General features: G+C 41.0%; 1 protein-coding gene across 1 annotated transcript in view; it reads left to right on the top strand.

Annotated features, from left to right (window-relative positions):
• Positions 1 to 863: 863 nt before the first annotated feature.
• The window catches only part of LOC109913188 (mitogen-activated protein kinase-binding protein 1-like), a 148,136-nt gene continuing 129,121 nt past the window's right edge, over positions 864 to 19,878 (top strand). The window contains exons 1-2 of the mRNA XM_048618239.1: positions 864 to 1,260; positions 16,708 to 16,799. Coding sequence (XP_048474196.1) covers positions 1,141 to 1,260; positions 16,708 to 16,799 — 212 coding nt within the window. The 5' untranslated portion in view covers positions 864 to 1,140. The remainder of the gene's footprint in view (positions 1,261 to 16,707; positions 16,800 to 19,878) is intronic.

Below are 19,878 nucleotides of genomic sequence, written 5' to 3'. Positions count from 1 at the left end.
TGGGTATGTGATAGAAAGGGTTTAGAGGGATATGGGCCAAATGCTGGCAAATGGACTAGATCTATAGAGGAGGTCTGGTAGGCATAGACAAGTTGGACTGTGCTGTATATTGCTATGACTGTATAGCACTACTGTATGGAAGGACAAAGGAAGCAGATATATGGGAACACCAGCACCTGCAAGTTCCCCTCCAAGCTACACCCCATTCTGACTTGGAAATATGTCACCATTCCTCCAGTGTCACTGGTCAAGTTTCTGGAACTCCCTCCCACAGATCATTTCTGTGCGTAATGGCATCCTTTCAATAGCAGATGTGCTGCAATGGTTCAAGAAGGCAATTCAATACCACCTTCTCAAGGACAATTGGGAATGAGCAATAAATTTTCTTTCATCCAGGGGCACCCACAAACCATTAATAAATAAAAAAAAGTGGCAGTTCAAGATGGGGTAAATGGACTCATTTGTCAAAAGATTAGCACAAGAGGAATGATCAGTTGAGTTCTTCAGGGGTTCATGTAACTGACTTCCGAGCACGGAATCTAAGGATAGGAGGCTAAATAGCAGAAAAGAGAAATACCACTAAATTTTACCTCAGTCGAGTGGGCACCACAGGAACCCCTCTTTAATCCAATCACCGGACTCAGTGAGTGGGACGACGACGCGCAGAACTGTTCCTACTACCGCAGAACAAACTATTGGCTTGATCAACAGTCCGTCACCTTTCCATCCAATCATCTGATCTGAGTCAGAATCCCTGCGCAGCTGACTGGATTCAGTGGGTGGGAGGTCGGTATGGTCGACGAGCAATTGGGTATCACGTCTGACAGTCATCCTTCTCACCTCCAATGGGCCGTGGCGGTTTGATTTTGAAGGGGTGCGCGCGTTGAGCTGGCGGTTGGAGCGGCCGTTAGCGGCTGGAATTTAAATCTCAGGCCACGAGTACGTGAGGGAGGCAGAGACAGAGACAGTCAATAAACAAACCATTCACTCTCGCCGTACTCTTTAACGTCATAGGTTTTCGTACACGAGTTTTGTGTCTGTGTGTTTTTTTTTAAAACAGTTGTAGCTTTCTTTGTGGTGGAAACTTTTTTTCTTTTTCTGTTTGGGACGACTCTCCCTCTTCCCGGGGCTCGAGGTCGAATGGCGGCCGCCGCCACGGGGAGCGGCAGCATCACCAGCCGTCTTAAGAATCTACTCCGCTCACCGCCTGCCATCAACCTCCGGAGATCCCGAGTGGCGACCAGGGCGGGCACAGAGCGGGTAAGGGGCTGGCAGTTCCTGAGGCGGGGCGGATGGAAGGAAGGTTGTGCCCCAGGGTTGGAGGATATCTGAGGGCGAAGGGGGAGAAGCTGCCCGGACGGTGTGGGGGAGTCAAGTGTCTGGGAAGCGGGGTCGGGGAACTGGAAGAGGGAGTGGGATTGATAACGCGGGATTGTGGGCAGGTAGTGGCCGCTGTAGGGGAAGCTTAGAAGAAGATAGAGGCATTGTCTGGGGCGGGGTTGGAGACAATAGGCTTTGGGGGTGGTTTATCTTATGATGAGGCGTTGGGATCGGGGGTGGGATTCTGTGCCCAGGGATGAGGTGGATCCAATGTCCAATGAAGGGGTGGTGACGACTGGGGGGGGGAATCAGTGTTTGGAGGAAGGGAGAGTTAGGAGACTGCGGGATTGGGGGTGGGGTCAGTGTCTGGAGGAGGTGATGGTGAGTGCTGCGGGTTTTCGTTAGTGGATCATCATGAGAGGTGCGAGGGTGTTTTTCAGCGGGAGGGTGGCAGTTCCCAGGAGGTAGGGGCAGGTGGCAATATCTGGTTGGGGCATTAGTGGAAGGAGTGAGGGATAGTAGGGGGTGGATGGTTTTGGGGATGTGAGGGTTAAAGCTATAATGGTCAGTATCTGTAGGGAGAAGTTGGGGTGTGCAGGCTGATGTCTGGGCTAAATGATGCAGGAGTGACCTGATGGTGGTGGGGTGAGGAAGGCTGGGGTACGGGTAGTGCCCACAATGAGACTGTTCAAGTATCAGCTGACATGAGTATTGGACTCTTAATGGTTGTGGCTGAAGAAAGGCATGGCTTGTTGGGAAAATGGTACAGCTCCTAAAATAGCTATGTCCAGGGGAGGAGTGGTTGGCAGTATCTGAGGCCTGATGGGCATTAGTCTATCTGGTTGACAAGGCTTAGAATGGCCAAAGGGAGTCTGGGAACAAAGTGGCCTGGTATTAAGTGGTCACCAAAAATTGACCCTTTCTAAACCATGTCAAGAGGAGTCATGTGTCATACATGTTTGTTTTCAGAAATGAAACAAAGTTGGAGGAAAGGCCTAGCAATGTACTTTCACGTGTAGATGATTAAGGATTTTGGTTACTTATCCGAACTAGTGAAGCGTCTATTCTTAGTGTTCACCTGGCATTTTTGTCCACCGATCTGTCTGTCTATTTAACTTCCATCTGTGCTTTTTAAATCTTGTGGATGGTTTGTAGCCTTCCCTACAAATCCTTGATTGTAGGATAAAATTGTCCAACCAGTATTCAATAAGGGTTACTTTCAAAACTACGGGAATCATTGGCAAGTTTACTTGAACAGGATGTTCATGCATAATGTAGTAACATAGTGTGATCCCTGTAAAGTCTGTCCAAATTGGTGGTAATTCGAGCCTAACTAATTCATTCTTTTTTGAATTGAACTCTCCTTGTAACTTCTGCCAACTTTTATTGTTAATGAGCACTCATTTAGAAATGATTGTGACCTTTGAAGCTGATATCATCTCTCAAGGCTGCAGAATTTAAACAGCAAAAGCTAGCATTCAATGTTGCTCTCTAAATTTTGCAGCCTTCAGTGATGTTATTGGTTTGCATTGAAATGGTCACATGCTAACCAGTGCACTTGCTTCCTATTTAGATAGTATGCAATGTGTTACATAGTTTCCTGTTGATTCTGCTGGCTAGTGGATTGGTAAAGAGAACACAGATTTAAGGTAATTGACGAAAGTCTGAAACTTATTTCATGCACGTATTCAGTGATCTATAATACACAGGCTGAAGGGGTGTTGGAATGTGATTCAACGCTAACTTTGTCAAATGGGATGTATAATTTGCATTGTTTTCTTAGTTTTTCCCCCCCACCACCACTATCAGAAGAGCAAAGAAGGATGACTAATTGTCAACTTTTGAAGATTGTGCATTGTACCTGTGCACAAAGCTGAATGGGTACTGTTGGAATCACATGCAACAGGAATAAGTAATTTCTGAATTACATGTCAACAGAAGGCTACAGATGTTGCATTGTTGAATGTATTGAGCACGAGATATGCAAAATCTTCATGGTCTCTTAGAATTGAGCAATACGGGGAGCAGGCAGGAAAGTGGAGCTTAGCCACGATGATACTGATTAGCAGAGCAGACATGTAAAGGCCTCCCCATTTATTCCTATTTGATGTTCGAGATAAAACATCTAAATATTTGTAACACTTTTTTTTTGTTGGAACTGGTGAATTTCACCAGTTCCAATATTATTTCTGAACACTGCTTGATGAAGCAACAAGTATTGAAAGGTAGTATACAAATCCAACTCAATTACATGATCTGACCTTTTGTTGGAATATATCAAAGTTATTTGCACTTAATAAATGATGGTTACTTACCTGGCTGTTTCTCTCTTTTTTTGTGGTATATTCTTTCTATAAAAGCAGCGCTTTTTTTTACCAACTCTTTACTTATGTTGCAGGTTAGCATGTGACCACTTCATTGCAGACCAATAGCATCACTGAAGGCTGCAAAATAGCTAGCCAGTATTGAAGGCATACTGAGAAGAGGGAATACACTACAGAAAGAGCAGAAGCTGTGTCTGTAAAATTCCACATCAGTTGAACTTGTTCAGAATATGGTTGCAAATGCTTGTCATAACATTTGCTGGTATGACCCATCTCACTTGTGAATAAAGGTTGTTTAATGGAATTATTAGTCATGTGCTGAGAATATATTGAGCTTGTAATTTGTAATTAACTTTGGATTCCAAAACTCAGATGGAAAGATCATTAGGCCCATTTGTGAATAGAAGGTTTTGTCAAAACCCTGATGGGAGGAGTGCACTAGTAATCAAGCTCTGCTGTTTTATGGGTAATCCCAAAATTATAAATCAATCACTGAGATTTAATTTACATGATTTTGACTGCTATCTAGGACAATAAACAAAAAACTTCTTGATAGCAAACATACCCTTTTAATAACTGGCAAAATGGATTATTGAATGAAGCACAAATTAGCCATTTAACCCATTGGCTCCACTCTGCCATTTATTTGAGAATGTGGTTAATCTGATGATCTTCAACTCCACTTTCCTGCTTTTTTTTTCCATAACCCTTAATTCCATACTAACTAAAAATCTAAATATCTCAGTCTTGAATATGTTTAATGACCCGGCTTCAAAAGCCCTATGTGATGAAGAATTCCACAGATATATAAACAAGAGAATAAATTTGCACTCATCAGTCTTAAGTGTGTAACCCTTTTATTCTAAGATTATGTCCTCTGGCCCTAGTCTCTTCCAAAAGGGGGAGCAACCTTTCTGCATCTATCCTGTCAAGTCTTCTAAGAATCTTTTATGTCTCAATAAGATTGCCTCTCAGTCTTCCAAATGTAATGAGCACAGGCTCAATCGAATCAACCTCTCTTGATAAGACACTCGTCCTCCGCACTCTGACAAAACGGGCTAATGAACCCTGAATTGACTGCCTCCAATGCTGGTATACCTTTTCCCCAGATAAGGGGCCTAAACTGTTCACAATATGCTAGCTTTGGTCTGACTAGTACCCTACAGTTTTAGCAAGCCCCCTCCTCCTGCTACACCCCAATCACATTGAAATAAATGCCAAAATCTCAATTGCCTTTGCTATTATCTGCTGAACTTGGATGCTAGCATTTTGTGATTTGCAAAGAGTACTTCCATTCCTTCTCTATTTAAATAATATCCAGCTACTGTATTTTTCTGCCAGATTGTGTAACCTCACATTAAATTCCATTACCAATGTTTTGCCCACTTAACCTGTCTACATCCCACTGCAAGCACTTGGTGTTATCCATACTACTCACCTCCCTACTTATTTTTGTCATCCGCAAACTTGGCTATCACTAACTTTCCTCACCCAAGTGATCCACTGATCCCTTTAGTACGCCAATGGTACATGTCCTGAAAAAGCCCCCCTCGCCTCTTCTATTAGTTATTCAAAGCTCTATCCATGTAAGTATACTGTATCTGACCCCATGGGCTCAATTAAGTATCCTAAGGTGTGGTACCTCAAGTGCTTTCTGAAAAATTATGTTCACTGCTTCACCATTATCTACCTTCCTGTTATATATTCAAAGAAATCTAGTAAGTTTTCCCCTTCATGAAACCATGCTTTCTCTGCTTGATTATGCTGATTTATGTATTTTTAAATGCTCTGCTAGTACATCCTACATAATAGACTCTAGCATTGGAGTTGTTGGTTAGCTCACTGAGCTGACTGGTTTTCATGCAAACGTTTCATCCCCCTTCTAGGAAAAATCTTCAGTGCTGTATAGTGTCTATAGACCCCATCTGCATCCCACTACGGAGCAAAACCAGAAACAGAACTACCCACCATGACAAATCAGACCACGTATATTCAGAACTGGACAGAACACAACACTTCAATGGAGGCTAGACTAAAGATGACTTAGGAGGGGGATGAAACGGTTGCATAAAAACCAGTCAGCTTGGTGAACCAACCAACAACTCCAGCCACAGTGTGAACTACAGATCTTTGCTAAAACAGTAAAGACTCTAGCACTTTCCCAATAACAGACATTTAAGTTAACTGGCCTATAGGTCTTGTATTTCTTTTTGTCTCCTTCCCTTTATTTAAAAAGGTGATACATTGGTAGTTTCACAATCCTCCAGGATGTTCTAAGAATCTTAAGATTCCTAGAAGTTTACTACCAGTACATCCAATATCTTGTAGCTACTTTCTAGGATGCAACCAATCAGTTGTTAGCCCCATTTGTTTCTCAAACTGTTTTTCTCTAGTAATAGTTATTGTATTTATTTTGTTCTTTTGCCCCTTTAATGTTTAGTAATTTTGGGACGCTGTTAGTCTCTCTACTGATGCAAAGTCTAATTCAACTCATCTGCCGTTTCCTGGTTCTCCATTATTATTTCCCAGCCATATTCTTTAAGAGGTCTGTTCGCTTTGGCTTCGTTCTTCCTATTAATTTACTTGGAGAAGCTCTTACTGCCCTTCTTGATATTACTTGCAAGGTTCCTTCAAAGTTTATTTTCTTGCTTTTTTTTTAAGTCATCTTTTAGTTTTCAAAAATTCCCCAATTCCCTAATCTTTGCTATGTTGTATGTTTTTTTTTCTTTCAATCTGATGCCATCCTTAACTTCCTTGGTTAACCATGATTTGCTTAATCCCTTCCTAGGGGAGATTATCTCACTAGATAATGTCTTTATTTTGAGCTATGATCTAATGTCTTAAATGTCTGCCATTGTTCCTCAATTGTCTTTGCTTCTAAACTCCTTCCCCAGTCCACTCCAGCCAGCACTGTCATTGTTCCTTACTTAAGCTTAGCATAGTTGTTTCAGCAAAAATTTGTCCCCCTCAAACTGAATGATGTAATGACCACATTATGGTTACTGTTTCCCAGGGACCTTTTACTCTGACATCATTTACGAAACCTGGTTGGATTCCCAACATATTGCTCAAGGAAACTGACCCAGATATATCTCTCATGGCTTCCCTGTCAATTTGACTATCCCAATCTACATGAAGATTAAAGTCACTTATGATTAATGTACTACTACTTTTGCATGCCCTCATTATCTCCTGATTAATTCTCTATCCCACAGTTACTGTTAGGGCACCTGTAAATTACTCCTACCAGTATTTTCTTTCCCTTTTTATTCCGTCTTGTACAAACAATGCTACCCCACCACCCTTTCCTTTCTGTCTGTCTGTTTGGAAAGTGACATACTCATGAATATTTAGATCCCTGCTTTGATCTCCATGTAGCCATGTCTTTGTAATCTGTATTTGTTTGTTTTTATTTCCCCTGAATACTGTGTGCATTCAAGGAAATAGCCACTAATTTTGCCTTTGGGCCAAAATTTGCTACTCATGTTTTCTGTTTTTGGATACTCTGTTCCTTTTTTTTGTCCCACTCTAGGTATCATTATCCAAATAGCTGCCCTGTAACTCTGCCATATTTTCTTGCTTTGTAAGCCTAATATTTACCCACTAATTCTGTGCACACTTAAAACTATATTCCCTTTAAACTCAAATATGCCCAAGTTGGACAGACAAGACCAGACATAGTGCAGAAATATCGTGAATAGAAAATACATAAAACGGAACACATTTTGTGGATGAAGAGTCCGTACCACAAGGATGGAATAAGTTGACTTTCACATGGTTCTGTTGATTTTTGGTGAAGACATATTGTAAGCCACAAACAATGGGGCATCCTATTTCATTAGCTGGTCAGTTGGACCCCAGGTCTGTCATTTTGAGTTGACTGCTTTTCTTTTCAGACTCTATTGCTTTTCAGTGAGAAAGTGAAAGGCATTTCTTCGCATGTGGGCTTTCTTGAGGTGTGACAAATTGAAACTTAAAAATCCAAAAGCTATTGCTCCGTAGCTTTTTAACCCATTGGCACTTGTACAAGCTTGTTTCACGAATGTATCAAATACAGCTTCCCTAAAAGTTGCATGACCTGTAAACAGTGAACACCACCCATTCCACTTTGGATGTTTTTCGAGGGGTGGAGAAAAAACACCTACTACATTTGCTGCCACATAGTATTCAAACTTTAATTTTTCTCTGCTTTTATTCAGAAATAATGTATTTACAGTTGATAGATGCTGATCCCATTCAGAAATAATAAAACATGATCTAACATAAGACTTCTGATAAATTCAAGCTACACAATCGTCCCGATACGAAACATCCACAAAGCATTAAGTGGTTCAGAGGCAGTATCTCTTGCTGTTGATTCAAAAAATTTGTGATATATATAAATAACTTGGATGAAAAAGTAGATGGGTGGGTTAGTAAGTTTGCAGATTACACAGAGATTGGAGTTGTGGATAGTGTGGAAGTTTGTCATCGGATACAGCGGGTTATGGATCCCTTGCAGAAATGGGTGGAGAAATGGCATTTAATCCAGGTAAGTATGAGGTGCAAAGTATACAGTTAATGGCAGGACCCTGAACAGTATTGATGCACAGAGGGATCTTGGGATTTGAGACTGTAGTCCCTGAAAGTGGCTACTCAAGTAGATAGGGTGATTTTAAAAAAAGGCATATGGCATGCTTGCCTTTTATTGGTCGGGGAATTGAGTACAAGAGTCAGTGTCAAGTTGCAGCTTTATAAGAGTTTGCTTAGGCCCCAATTAGAGTATTGCATTCAGTTCTGGTTGCTACATTACAGGACAGATGTGGAGGCTTTGGGGAGGGTGCAGAGGAGGTTTACCAGGATGCTGCCTGGATTAGAGGGTATGAGCTATGAGGAGAGGCTAGAAAAACTAGGATTGTTTTCTCTGGAGCAGCAGAGGCTGAGGGGAGACTTGGTAGAAGTCTAAACTTATGAGATGCATAGATGGGGAGAGGACAAAAGTTCAGAGGAGATGTGAAGGGCAAGTTTTTTTTTACACCATGGTAGAAGTCTGGAATGTTGCTGGGGTGTGTTGGAGGCAGATACGATAGGGATATTTAAGGGGCTTTTAGATAAGCGCATAACTATGCAAGGAATGGAGGGATATGGACCAAGGGCAGGCAGAAGAGATTAAATTAATTTGGCATCATGTTTGGCACAACGTTATGGGCCAAAGGGCCTGTTCCTGTGCTGTACTTTTCTAAGTTTTAATATTGTGTTTAAATACATAATTCATTGCACTTAGAATAGAATTTCAAAACATCTTTTCACTTGTTGCTCAGTCTCTAACCTCGTTTTCCTCTCGTATTCTTGAATGTAGGGTAATCTCAGTTTTGTGCTCCCAATACTCCTTTATAAAATCCTCTCCCAAGCACCTACAACACAACAGTACCAATATGGCTCTCCTCCTGTATCTACGATGATTGTGGCTTTATTCTTGCCTTAGTCTGTATGTTCCTATCTGAATGTACCCAGAGCATTTTAACTAGTGGTTTATCCAGTTCTGTACTCTCTATTTAAAAAGGGAAGTGGCAAGAAACCTGCATAATGAAGACCAGTCAGCCTGATGTTGATAGTGGGGAAAATGCTAGAGTCCATTATAAAAGATGTAACTAGGCAGCACTTGAAAAGTAGTGGCAGGATTGTACAGAGTCAGCATGAATTTACAAAAGGAAGTCAGCTTGATATATCTACTAGAATTCTTCAAGGATGTAACTATTCTATTGATGAGGTGGAGCCAGTGGATGTGATTTATTTGGACTTTCAGCAGGCTTTTGAAAGTCGCGTGTAAGAGATTTTTGTGTAAAATTAAAGTGGGTGTGATTGGGGGTGGTGTTAGAGAACTGGTTGGCAAAGAGTAAGAACAAATGGGAGTTTCGTCCAAACAGCTGGTAGTGACTAGTTGGGTACTACAGGGATCAGATCTAGGACCCCAGCTATTCACAATAGATATTTAATGATTTAAATGAGGGAATTAAATATAGTAGCTCCAAGCTTGCAGATAACAAAGCTGCGTGGGAGGGTGAACTATGAGGAGTGTGCAGAGATACTTCAGTGTGATTTGGATGAGCTGAGTGAGTAGGCAAATACTACGCAATGTGATCAGTTTGAGATTATCCACTTTGGTAGCAAAAACAGATTATTATCTATAAATTGAGAGGAGAATGTGCAACAAGACCTGAGTGTCCTCATAAGGTAAGCATACAGGTTCAACAGGCTGTAAAGGAGACAAATGGTGTATTGGCCTTCAGGGAGAGGATTTGTGTTAAGCAGCAGGAATGTCTTGTTGCAATTATACAGGCCTTGGTGAGACCATGCAGTTTTAAGTCCCTTGATCTGAGGAAGGAAGTTCTTGTTACATCAGGAGAGCAGCAAAGGTTTACCAGACTGATTCCTGGGATGATGACAACTGCCATATAAGGAGAGGTTGAATCAGATACAGTTAAATTTGCTGGAGTTCAGAAGAATATGGAGGATCTAATAGGATGAAACAGGGTGGATATAAGAAGGATGTTCCTGCTGGTAGGTGGGGGAGCCGGAATCACAGTCAAAGGATATGGAGTAAACCATTTAGAACTCGATTGTGGAGAAATTTCTTCATCTAGAATTCACTAACATAGAAAGCAGTCGAGGCTGAACCTTCATGATTTCAAGAAGGAGTTAGTTATAGCTCTTGGATTAAAGGGCTCAAAGGATAGGCAGGATTATGAGCCTAATGAATAGTGGAACAGGCTCGAAGGGCTGAATGACATATCCTTCTATTTACTATATTTGTACGGTTTCCCAAAGTGTGTCTTTTGGACCACTTTTAACTTCAACTGACGTGGTCAAATTCAGCATGTGCATTGACATCCAACTGTACCTCACTTCCATCTCTAGACTGTTTCTTACATAGTTAAGATTCCCAAAATTCTGCTTTCTTTAGTTTGACATATGTATGTAGCCCAAGCCCTGTAAAGCTACAGTAAGATGTCTTACTCCTCAACATACCATCTGTCTTCCTAGCTGCTTACTGCAACAGCATGCTTGGTTTGAGTAAGGTGTTCAAGGGCATCTAGATATCTGTGCATCAATATTTTCCAATCTATATCTATTTAAATAATGCTCTACCATTGTGTCTTTTCCTACTCCGGTGAATAACTTCATATTTATCCATATTATACTGCATCTGCCAAGTATCTGTCCACTCGCTCAAATTGTCAAATTGCCTTGAACCCTGTATATTCTCCTCCTCACTCAATCCCATCTCTCTCTTTTTTCATCAGTTCCTCCAATCTCATGCATATTAATATTCCACACATCTCTTTTTGAAAATCTAAATATGCCACTTCCACTAGATCTCCCTTATCTATTCCTCTAGTTATGTCCTCAAAAAAACTCTAGGTTGTCAAAGATGATTGCCCTTTCGTAATTCCATGTTTGTCTAATCATGTTGATATTTTCTATGTGCCCTGTTCTCGCATCCTTTATGATAGACTCTAGCATTTCCCCTACAACGGATATTGGATTACTGGTCTGTAATTCCCTGTTTTCTCCTTCCTGTCTTTAAAATAGTGAGGTTAAATTTGCCGCCCTCCTGTCTGCCAGCTGTAGTTCAGAATCTACAGAAGTTTGGAAGATAACAATCAATATCCTTTTAGTACCCTGGGATGTAGATTATCAGGCCCTGGGGATCTATCAACTATCAATCCCATTAATTTCTCCAACATTCTGAGTGAGGTGAAAGTGTCAGCCCTTGATATCAAGGTCACTTTTTACCCAGTGTGGCATCAAGGTTTTTCCTAACAAAACTGGAATCATTTGTTATCGGGGCAAACTCTCCACTGGTTTGAGTTGTACCTGACACACAGTCATTGAAGCATACAGCATAAAGGGTCTGTTTCCAAGTCCACGCCGACTATGTTCCCAAACTAAACTAATCCCACCTGCCTGTGCTTGACCCATATCCCTCCACACCGTTCCTATTTGTGTAATTATTCAAATGTCTTTTACATGTTGTAACTGTAACTGTAACTGAAACTGCAGTTTCTCTGGCAGTTCATTCTCTGGCAGGGCAGCATGGTGGCTGAGTGGTTAACACTGCTGCCTCGCAGCATCACGGACACTGGTTCAATTCCACCCGCTGGCAACTGTCTGTGTGGAGTTTGCACACTCTTCCCCGGTGGCGGGCGGGGAATAGGCCCTGCAGGGTGTGGGCAGGCGGGGGCAGTGGGCTGAGTGAGGGGTTGCGAGCAGGAGGGAGGCACAGCATGGGATGAGCAAGTGAGGGGGTGTCGTTAGGGCAAGTGGAGGTCTTGTTACAGGCATGGGGGTGGTCCTGGTTGCAGGCGAGATCGGAGCGTCATAGAGAGAGAGAGACACATTAGGAGGTTTATTGAAATGGCAAGCAGTTGGGAGGTCAGGGTCATTCCTACAGACATATAGTGACCTGGTGTGTGTTTGGTCCCACCACTGTGAAGGAGACTATAATGTGAGCAGTGAATGCAGTAGGCTAGACTGAGAGAAATGCAAGTGCTTCACCTGGAAGATATGATTGGGACCTTGGACAGTGAGGAGGGAGGAGCTAAATGAGCGACTATTGCATTTTCTGCTATTATAAGAAGGTGCAGTGGGGGTGTGAAGAAATGTTAGGAGTAGACCAAGATATCATGGCCCTGTGGACTGCTGATATTAGAAGCAAATGAAGGATATGTTTATCAGTGGCATCCTGGTGGATGGAGGATGGACGTTTGAATGCAGGGGCTGATGGGTGGAAAGTAAGGTCGATGGAACCCTGTCGTTGTTCTGGGAAAAAGTAAGGGCATAAGTGCAAGAGATGAGTCAGATGATCCTGAGGGTTAAAGTTACCACCAGTCATGTCACACTAATACAAGAATAACTTTATGGTCTGGTAGGACTATAGCAACTACTTTTTATTGCCAGCCTTGTGTGAAGATGTTCAGTGACTGTAACAATAACTGCCACAAAGTTCCCTTCTAAGTCTATCCCATTTAGCACAGTGTTCGTGCCACATAACCCAATCGAGGATGCCCTCATTGCGAATATGGCACTTTGCCTCCAAGAGGACTGTGCAGTGGTCAATCTTACTGTCATGTACAGATGCATCTCTGGTAGGGAGATGAGTTCGAGTTTATTTTTCCCTATTGGTTAACTCATCGCCTGCTGCAGACACAGTCAAGCAACTATATCCTTTAGAATTCAACCAGCTCGGTCAGTAGTGATGCTGCTGATTCTCTCTTGGTGATGAACATTGAAGCCCCCGCAATCCAGAATACTTTCTGTGCCCTTGCTATGCTCCATGTTTCCTCCAAGTTAGTATGGACTCAATGGACTGAACGGCCTGCTCTATTACCGTAGGGGCTCTATGATTTCAAGTGTGTTCAAATGGAAGAGTACTAATTTATGAACCGAGAGGGGAAATGGATCAGCCTGAGCAAGAATCTTTTGATCTCTTTCCAGATGTTTCTTTGAAAGCTTTGACTGTAAAGCATCCTATCAAATAGGGAACCATTGGTCAGGGTCTAAAATCTCTTTCTTTCCCACAGAACCTTGATGATGTGACATATGGGCCTGTTGTTGATTGAAGTGGGGAATTTTTTTTTTTGCGCACAATGCACAGGTGATATGGCATGATCCAACTGACTGGAGTTTTCTGTGGTAACGTGACCAGCCTATCCTTTGTGACCCCTCCATTAGTATTGACACTGTGGGGCCAGTTCACAGCTTGGTATAACCAATAGAATGGTGGTCATCAGAATGACTGGAGACAGTGGATACCAGGACAATATTTACCTTTTGAGGGACATTAAAACAAGGGGGTATAGCTTAAAAATAAGAAATCTCTCTTTTAAGACTGACAAGGAGAATTATTTTCTGTTTTGTTAGAAGGTGGAATTTTCTTCTCAGGAGGTAGTATAGGTTGGGACTTTAAAGTTATTCACAGCTGAGTTAGATTTTTGATCGATGAGGGAATCGTGAGCGACGGGGTGCAGATAAGAAAGTGGAGGTGAGACCACAACCAGTTGAACTGATATTGAATAGTGGACTAGGCCTGAAGGGCCAAATGCCCTTTCTTGCTAAGTGCTGTGTTCCTATGATCTGATCAACTGTGTAAGAGGATGAAGGAGAATCTCTCTATTAATATAAAAGGTGAATGTGATTAAACATCTGCTCCAAGTAATCAATTGATTATTTGTACCTTTAACTCTATCTCTGAGGCTTACATAAATTAGTGGTTGAGACTTCAAGTACTTGCAATTGCAGCTTTGAAAGACTTAATTTCTTCTGGCAATGTGACAAACGGTTACTAAAATTTTACAGATCCTTTGACTTGAGGTGAGCTGAGTGCATTGCCAATTCTTGTATGATCCGTTTCAAAAATTGATTACACGCCTAAATATACTGTAGTCATGAGGTGGAATAGGACCAAATGTCTTGCTTATGAGCAAGTGTATTAAAGTACTTAAGCTAAAGTACTTTAAACTAAAGCTAATCACTGATATTGCTCAAAGTACTTTAAGCAACATCAGTAATTATTATCAGTAAGGCTAGCCCTTTAATTCAGGTAAATTCCTGGTCCAGGCATGCTGGTAAAGCACAAAAGCACTAGGACAAAAGCAAAATTCTAGAAACCAGAAATCAAACAAACAGTACTATTAGTATTTAGCAGGTCTTGCAGTATCTCTTGGGATGGGTGTAATATATCATGTTGTTAACATTTTGAAAATAGTGTCTTGGAGTCTTATCTAGTTCAGGATCCAAAGTAAAAAGTAATATTTCAGGAATTCACAGCTATAAGCACAAGTCTACTTTGGGGAATTACCTGTAAATCGATTTCTAGGGATTATTTTTAAAAACAAACCACTAGAATGATCTGAATGCGCAATGGAAGCAAAATCATGATAATGTGTTAGTGAGATAGGGAAAACCCACCCATTCAGCTCACAGGCATGTAACCATCCTAACTCCTTGTGTTTATCTCATTATCTCTCAAATGTTTTGATTGGTTTGGTTTCTGTAACTGCATGTTATGATAAATGCTAGTGATCTGTTAAGTGGAAAAGTATATTTCCTAACTTTCACATTTATGCTTTTAGACCTAATCCTAAGTGTGTGCTTCCTAGCCACTGATTTTGGCACAGTAAAATACTTTAATTCAGTGCTGGTTCAGCTCTGTTTCACAGGAAGTGGATGGAACAGCAATGTTTTAATAACTGTACCCTACCTGTGAATTTCCACTGATTTGTCTCATACACCATAGGAAGAAACCATTTACTATGTCAACTGCCTTACAGCTGGCCAGTTGGTGATCTTTCTCCAAAACCTTGAAAGTTTCCTTGTTAAATGCCAGAACCATTCCCTCATGGAAGTTACTATCTATTGGAGCTGCTTCCACAACCCTTTTCAAGCAATGCATTCCAGCTCTTCTCAATGTGTCAATAAAAATGTTTTATTAGTTTTCTTGGGTACTTATTTCCCCCCAGTTAATGTCAAGCTGCTGCTTTAAATCTTAGCTCATTCATCTGTCAACTGCCTTCATCCTGGATGAAGTTGGATAATTTGAAGTTATCAAGATATTGATCAAATTTTGAATGAATTATTCATTTGACCCTTCTGAGGAAAGGTCCTGACTGAAACGTTAGCTCTGACTTCTCTCCATAGTTGCTGGCAGACCTGCCAAGCTTTTCCAGCAATTTCTGTTTTTGTTTCAAATGGGTTATAGTTCAACTATTACTTTCACTTTTTTGGTTGGTATATTGTAATTTATGACGTTGAATTTAAACCTGAAACCAAGGGCTTTATTTTTGTGGCATTGGGAAGACTTTGTTGACCTTAACCTAAATGGTAGTTAAGACACAGGTGGAAGGGCTGTCCTCGTTTCACAAATGGTTGGCATGCAGGTATAGCAAATAAATGGAATATTAAACTTTATTGCAAAGAAGCTGGTTGATTACAGTAGAGAAGTCATGCTATGACTAGAGGGTAATTGTTAGACTGCCCCTAGTGTATTGCATACAATTAGTTCTCCTTATTTGAGGCGTATCAGCATTGGAGGCTGTTCGGATAAAATTTGCGAGGTTAATTCTTGAAGGTGTTGTCCTATGGATTATTTTGCAGGTTGGACCTATAACAGCTGGAATGAGGTGTGATTTTATTGAAATATAAGTTTCCAAGGAATCTTGAAGGGTCGATGCCGGGTGTAAGCTATCCCTTCTGGGGGCTTTGAGAACTCGGTACAATTTCAAACCAAGGGCTCTCCCATTTAGGATCAAGATGAGAGGAACTTTTCTGTTCCCCAGTGAGCATCATTGATTTTGATAATGAACATATTCAAACAAATCATTGTTTTCTAAAGTAGTCGGGTTATGTAGGGCAGGCAGGAAAGTGAAGTAAAGGATGTCATCAGATCATCTTATTGGATGGTGCATGAAGTTTGAAGAGCTATATAACTTCTGTTCCTATTGTTTTTATTGTTACTTAAGGCAAAACTTTCTTCCTTTCTGAAAAACAAGAAACCCAAATGGGCAAGGCAGTTTATGGAAGTTGTGTCTAAGCTATTTAACTTGAAAAGCATTTATAATTGGGTGTCCTGCTGAAGTGATGGAATAGGTTTAGAAATGAATTACTTCTTTCCTGCCACCCTCTTCAAGTAATTTATTTTTTCAATCATGTGCATTTTTGTAACATGGCGACAAACAATTCAACAAGGAATTTTTGTTTTCTTCAGATTTCTTTTTGCCTTATACATTTTAGATATGTGTGTTTTCTTATTTAATTACCTTTTCAGCTCTCCCATCCTTTGTAATTTTTGCATTTCCAGGCATTGAATTCCAGTTTTGTAAACTAATATTTTTGATTCTGTGTCCAGTTTTTGGGATGGGAAGGTGGAGAGTTGGTGAAAGAGACAACATTTTGGGTCATGAGAAAGATGCAGTGCACCTTTGTTGAGCTGGATACCTCAATAGATTCTCCTTCATTCTCTTAAATGACCTTTTAGCTGACTTCTAGAATGCTGTTTAATTTGAGAACTTTTCTCTTTCTTCAGATTACCTTGGACAAAGTAATTGGAATTACAGCTTCCAGCAGCAGTAGTTTAGCCTGTGATTTGACCACAGGACTAGTGGCATATCCAGCAGGGTAAGTGGCATAAGACTGTCCTAAGCATTGTGGGATGATGTGTAAACATAATGGTACAGGTTTCTGTTGGGTAGTTAACACTGTCTTTTAGAAGCCAACAATGCAACACTATTTTCGCACATCGACCTCTGCATTGCAGGTTATTTTACCCTCTGTATAACAGAGTAGAAATACAGAAAGCAACATTTTGTTTGTCAATATTTAAACGTTTTAATGAATGATGTGGAATACACAAAGTTGTGCAATTTTTTTTAAATGAAACAATTGTCTGCTGGCTTATAACTGCTACTGGAAGTACCTCCGTATCACACCATAATTTCTTTATTTCAGCCATAGTGTTTAGGAAGTAGCAGAATGATGTTTCTAATAAGAAACAAGTAGATTTTTCAGTATGTTGCCTCAAGTTGAACATTAGAAACATAGAAAATACCAGCAGGAGTTGGCCATTCAGCCATTTAAGCTTGCTCTGCCATTCATTATAATCATGGCTGGTCATTTAACTCAGCCTTTTCCCTTTGATCCCTTAGCCCTAAGAACTATATCTAACTGCTTCTTGAAAACATTCAATATTTTGGCCTCCTGCTTTCTGTGGAAGAGAATTACACAGGCTCACCTCTGGGTGAAGGAATTTCTCCTCGTCTCAGTACCATGTAGCCCATCCCGTATCCTTAGATTGTGACCACAGGTTTTGGGTTTCACAGTTATCAGGAAAGTCATTTCTATGTTTACCCTGTCTAGTAGTTTAGAATTTTGTAGATTTTTATGGCATATCCTGTACTCTCCGTGAAGACCAACATGTCATTTACCTTTTTCATCACCTGTTGCATCTTCATGTTTTGACAACTGGTTAGCAAGTTCACCCAGGTCTTTTTTCCAACCTGTTGCTATTAAGATAACAACCTAACTTTCTGTCTTTGCAACCAACTTCAAAAGGCATTTAGACAAACACAACCAGCAAGGAATATGGACCATGTGCAGGCAGATAGGATTAGTTTAGATTGGCAACATAGTTGGTGCAGCCATGGTGGTCTGAAGGGTCTGTTTCTGTGTTCTACTATTCTGTGTTCTAATGTGCAATCTCATATTTGTACACATCATTATAGTTCATCTGCCATACCTTTGCCCATTCACTCAAATTGACCAAATCATACAGAGGCATCCTTGCGTCTTCCTCACAGTGCATCCTCCCACTCAGCTTTTTGTCATCTGTAAACTTGGAGATATTACATTTTTAATTCCCTCATCTAAATCAATAATGTACATTGTGAATAGGTGGGTTCCAAGCACTGATCCCTGCGGTACTGCACCAGTCACTGCCTGCCACTTGGTGGGAAAAATACCTGTTTATTCCTACTGTCTGTTTTCTGACTGCCAATCAGTTCTCTATCCTGTAACCCTAATCCTATATGCTTCAATTTTGCATGTTAACCTCTTGTGTGGTATCTTAGCAAAAGCCTTCTGAAAGTCCAAATGAACCACATCCACTAGCTTGTCCTTAGTAACTCTACTGGTTACGTCCTAACAAATCTACTGGAATTTTGTGATTGAAGATTTCCCTTTCATTATTCAATGCTGTCAGTGTTTTCCAAGTGCTGTGCTATTAAATCTTTTATAATGGACTGTAGCATTAATTCCACTACCAATGTCAGGCTAGCTAGTCTGTGATTCCCTGTTTTGTCTCTACCTCCATTTTAAATACTGGGGCTGCATTAACTAACCCTCCAATACAAAGGAACTGTTGTAGAATCTTGAAAGATGACCAGCAATGCATTCACTATTTCTATTTCACTATTTCACTCCCTTTAAAGTATTCTGGCATGTAGATTATCAGATCCTAGGCTTTTTAATCCCATTAATTTCCCTGACATAATTTCCTTCAGTTCCTTCTCCTGTATTCCCCAACATATTTGGCATGTTATGAATCCTCCTTAGAAGACAGAACATCTCTTTGTTCCCCACTATATCTTCCCCTGTTTCTGACTGTAAGAAACCTACATTTGTTTTTCTTTATTCATTTGTGGGATGAGGGTGTTGCTGGCTAGGCAGCATTTATTGCCCATCCTTGATTGTCCAGAGGGCAGTTAAGAGTCAGCCAAATTGCTATGGGTCTGGAGTCACATGTAGGCCGGACCAGGTAGGGAAGGCAGCTATCTTCCCTAAAGGACATTAGTGAACCAGATGGGTTTTTTCCGACCATCGTCAATGGATTCATGGTCACCATTAGATTCTTAATTCCAGATTTTTATTGAATTCAAATTCTGCCATCTGCCATGGTGGAATTCGAACCTGGGTCCCCAGAGCATTATCTGAGTTTCTGGATTAACAGTCCAGCGATAATACCACTAGGCCATTGATTGTAAAAGCTTCTGCTATTGTACTCTATATATCACTTCTTATTCAATCCCTTTGTCATCCTTTGCTGAAATCTGTACTGCTGCCAATCTTCAAAGAACAGAAGTACAGCACAGGAACAGGCCCTTCAGCCCTCCAAGCTGTGCCGATCATCATGCCCTAACTAAACTGATAAACAAACCATCTTCCCTTATTTGGTCCATATCCCTCTATTCTCTCCCTATTCAGAAAACGGTCTAGATTCCTCTTAAATGTCGCCAGCATGCCTGCTTCCACCACCTCTTCTGGCAGTGTGTTCCAGTCTCCTACCACTTTGTGTGAAAAACACCCCTCTCACATCTCCCTTAAACTTTCCCCTTCTCACCTTGAACCTGTACCCCCTTGTAATTGAAATTTCAACCCTGGAAAAAAAACCCCTGAATATCAACCCTATCTATGCCTCTCATGATTTTGTAGACCTCTATCAGGTCTCCTGTCAGATGCCTTCTTTCCAGTGAAAACAATCCTAGTCTCTTTAGCTATTCCTCCATAGCCAATGCCTTCAAGACTGGGCAACATCCTGGTGAACCTTCTCTGCACTCTCTCTCCAAAGTTTCCACGTCCTTCTGGTAATGTGGCAACCAAAACTGCACATATTACTCCAAATGCGGCCTAACAAGGGTTTTACATAGCTGCAACATGTTTTGCCAACTCTTGTGCTCCATGCCCTGACCGATGAAGGCAAGCA

This window comes from Rhincodon typus, chromosome 39, assembly GCF_021869965.1.
Source record: "Rhincodon typus isolate 14 chromosome 39, sRhiTyp1.1, whole genome shotgun sequence".
Lineage (NCBI taxonomy): Eukaryota > Metazoa > Chordata > Chondrichthyes > Orectolobiformes > Rhincodontidae > Rhincodon > Rhincodon typus.
This window is presented reverse-complemented; position numbering and strand designations above follow the sequence as displayed.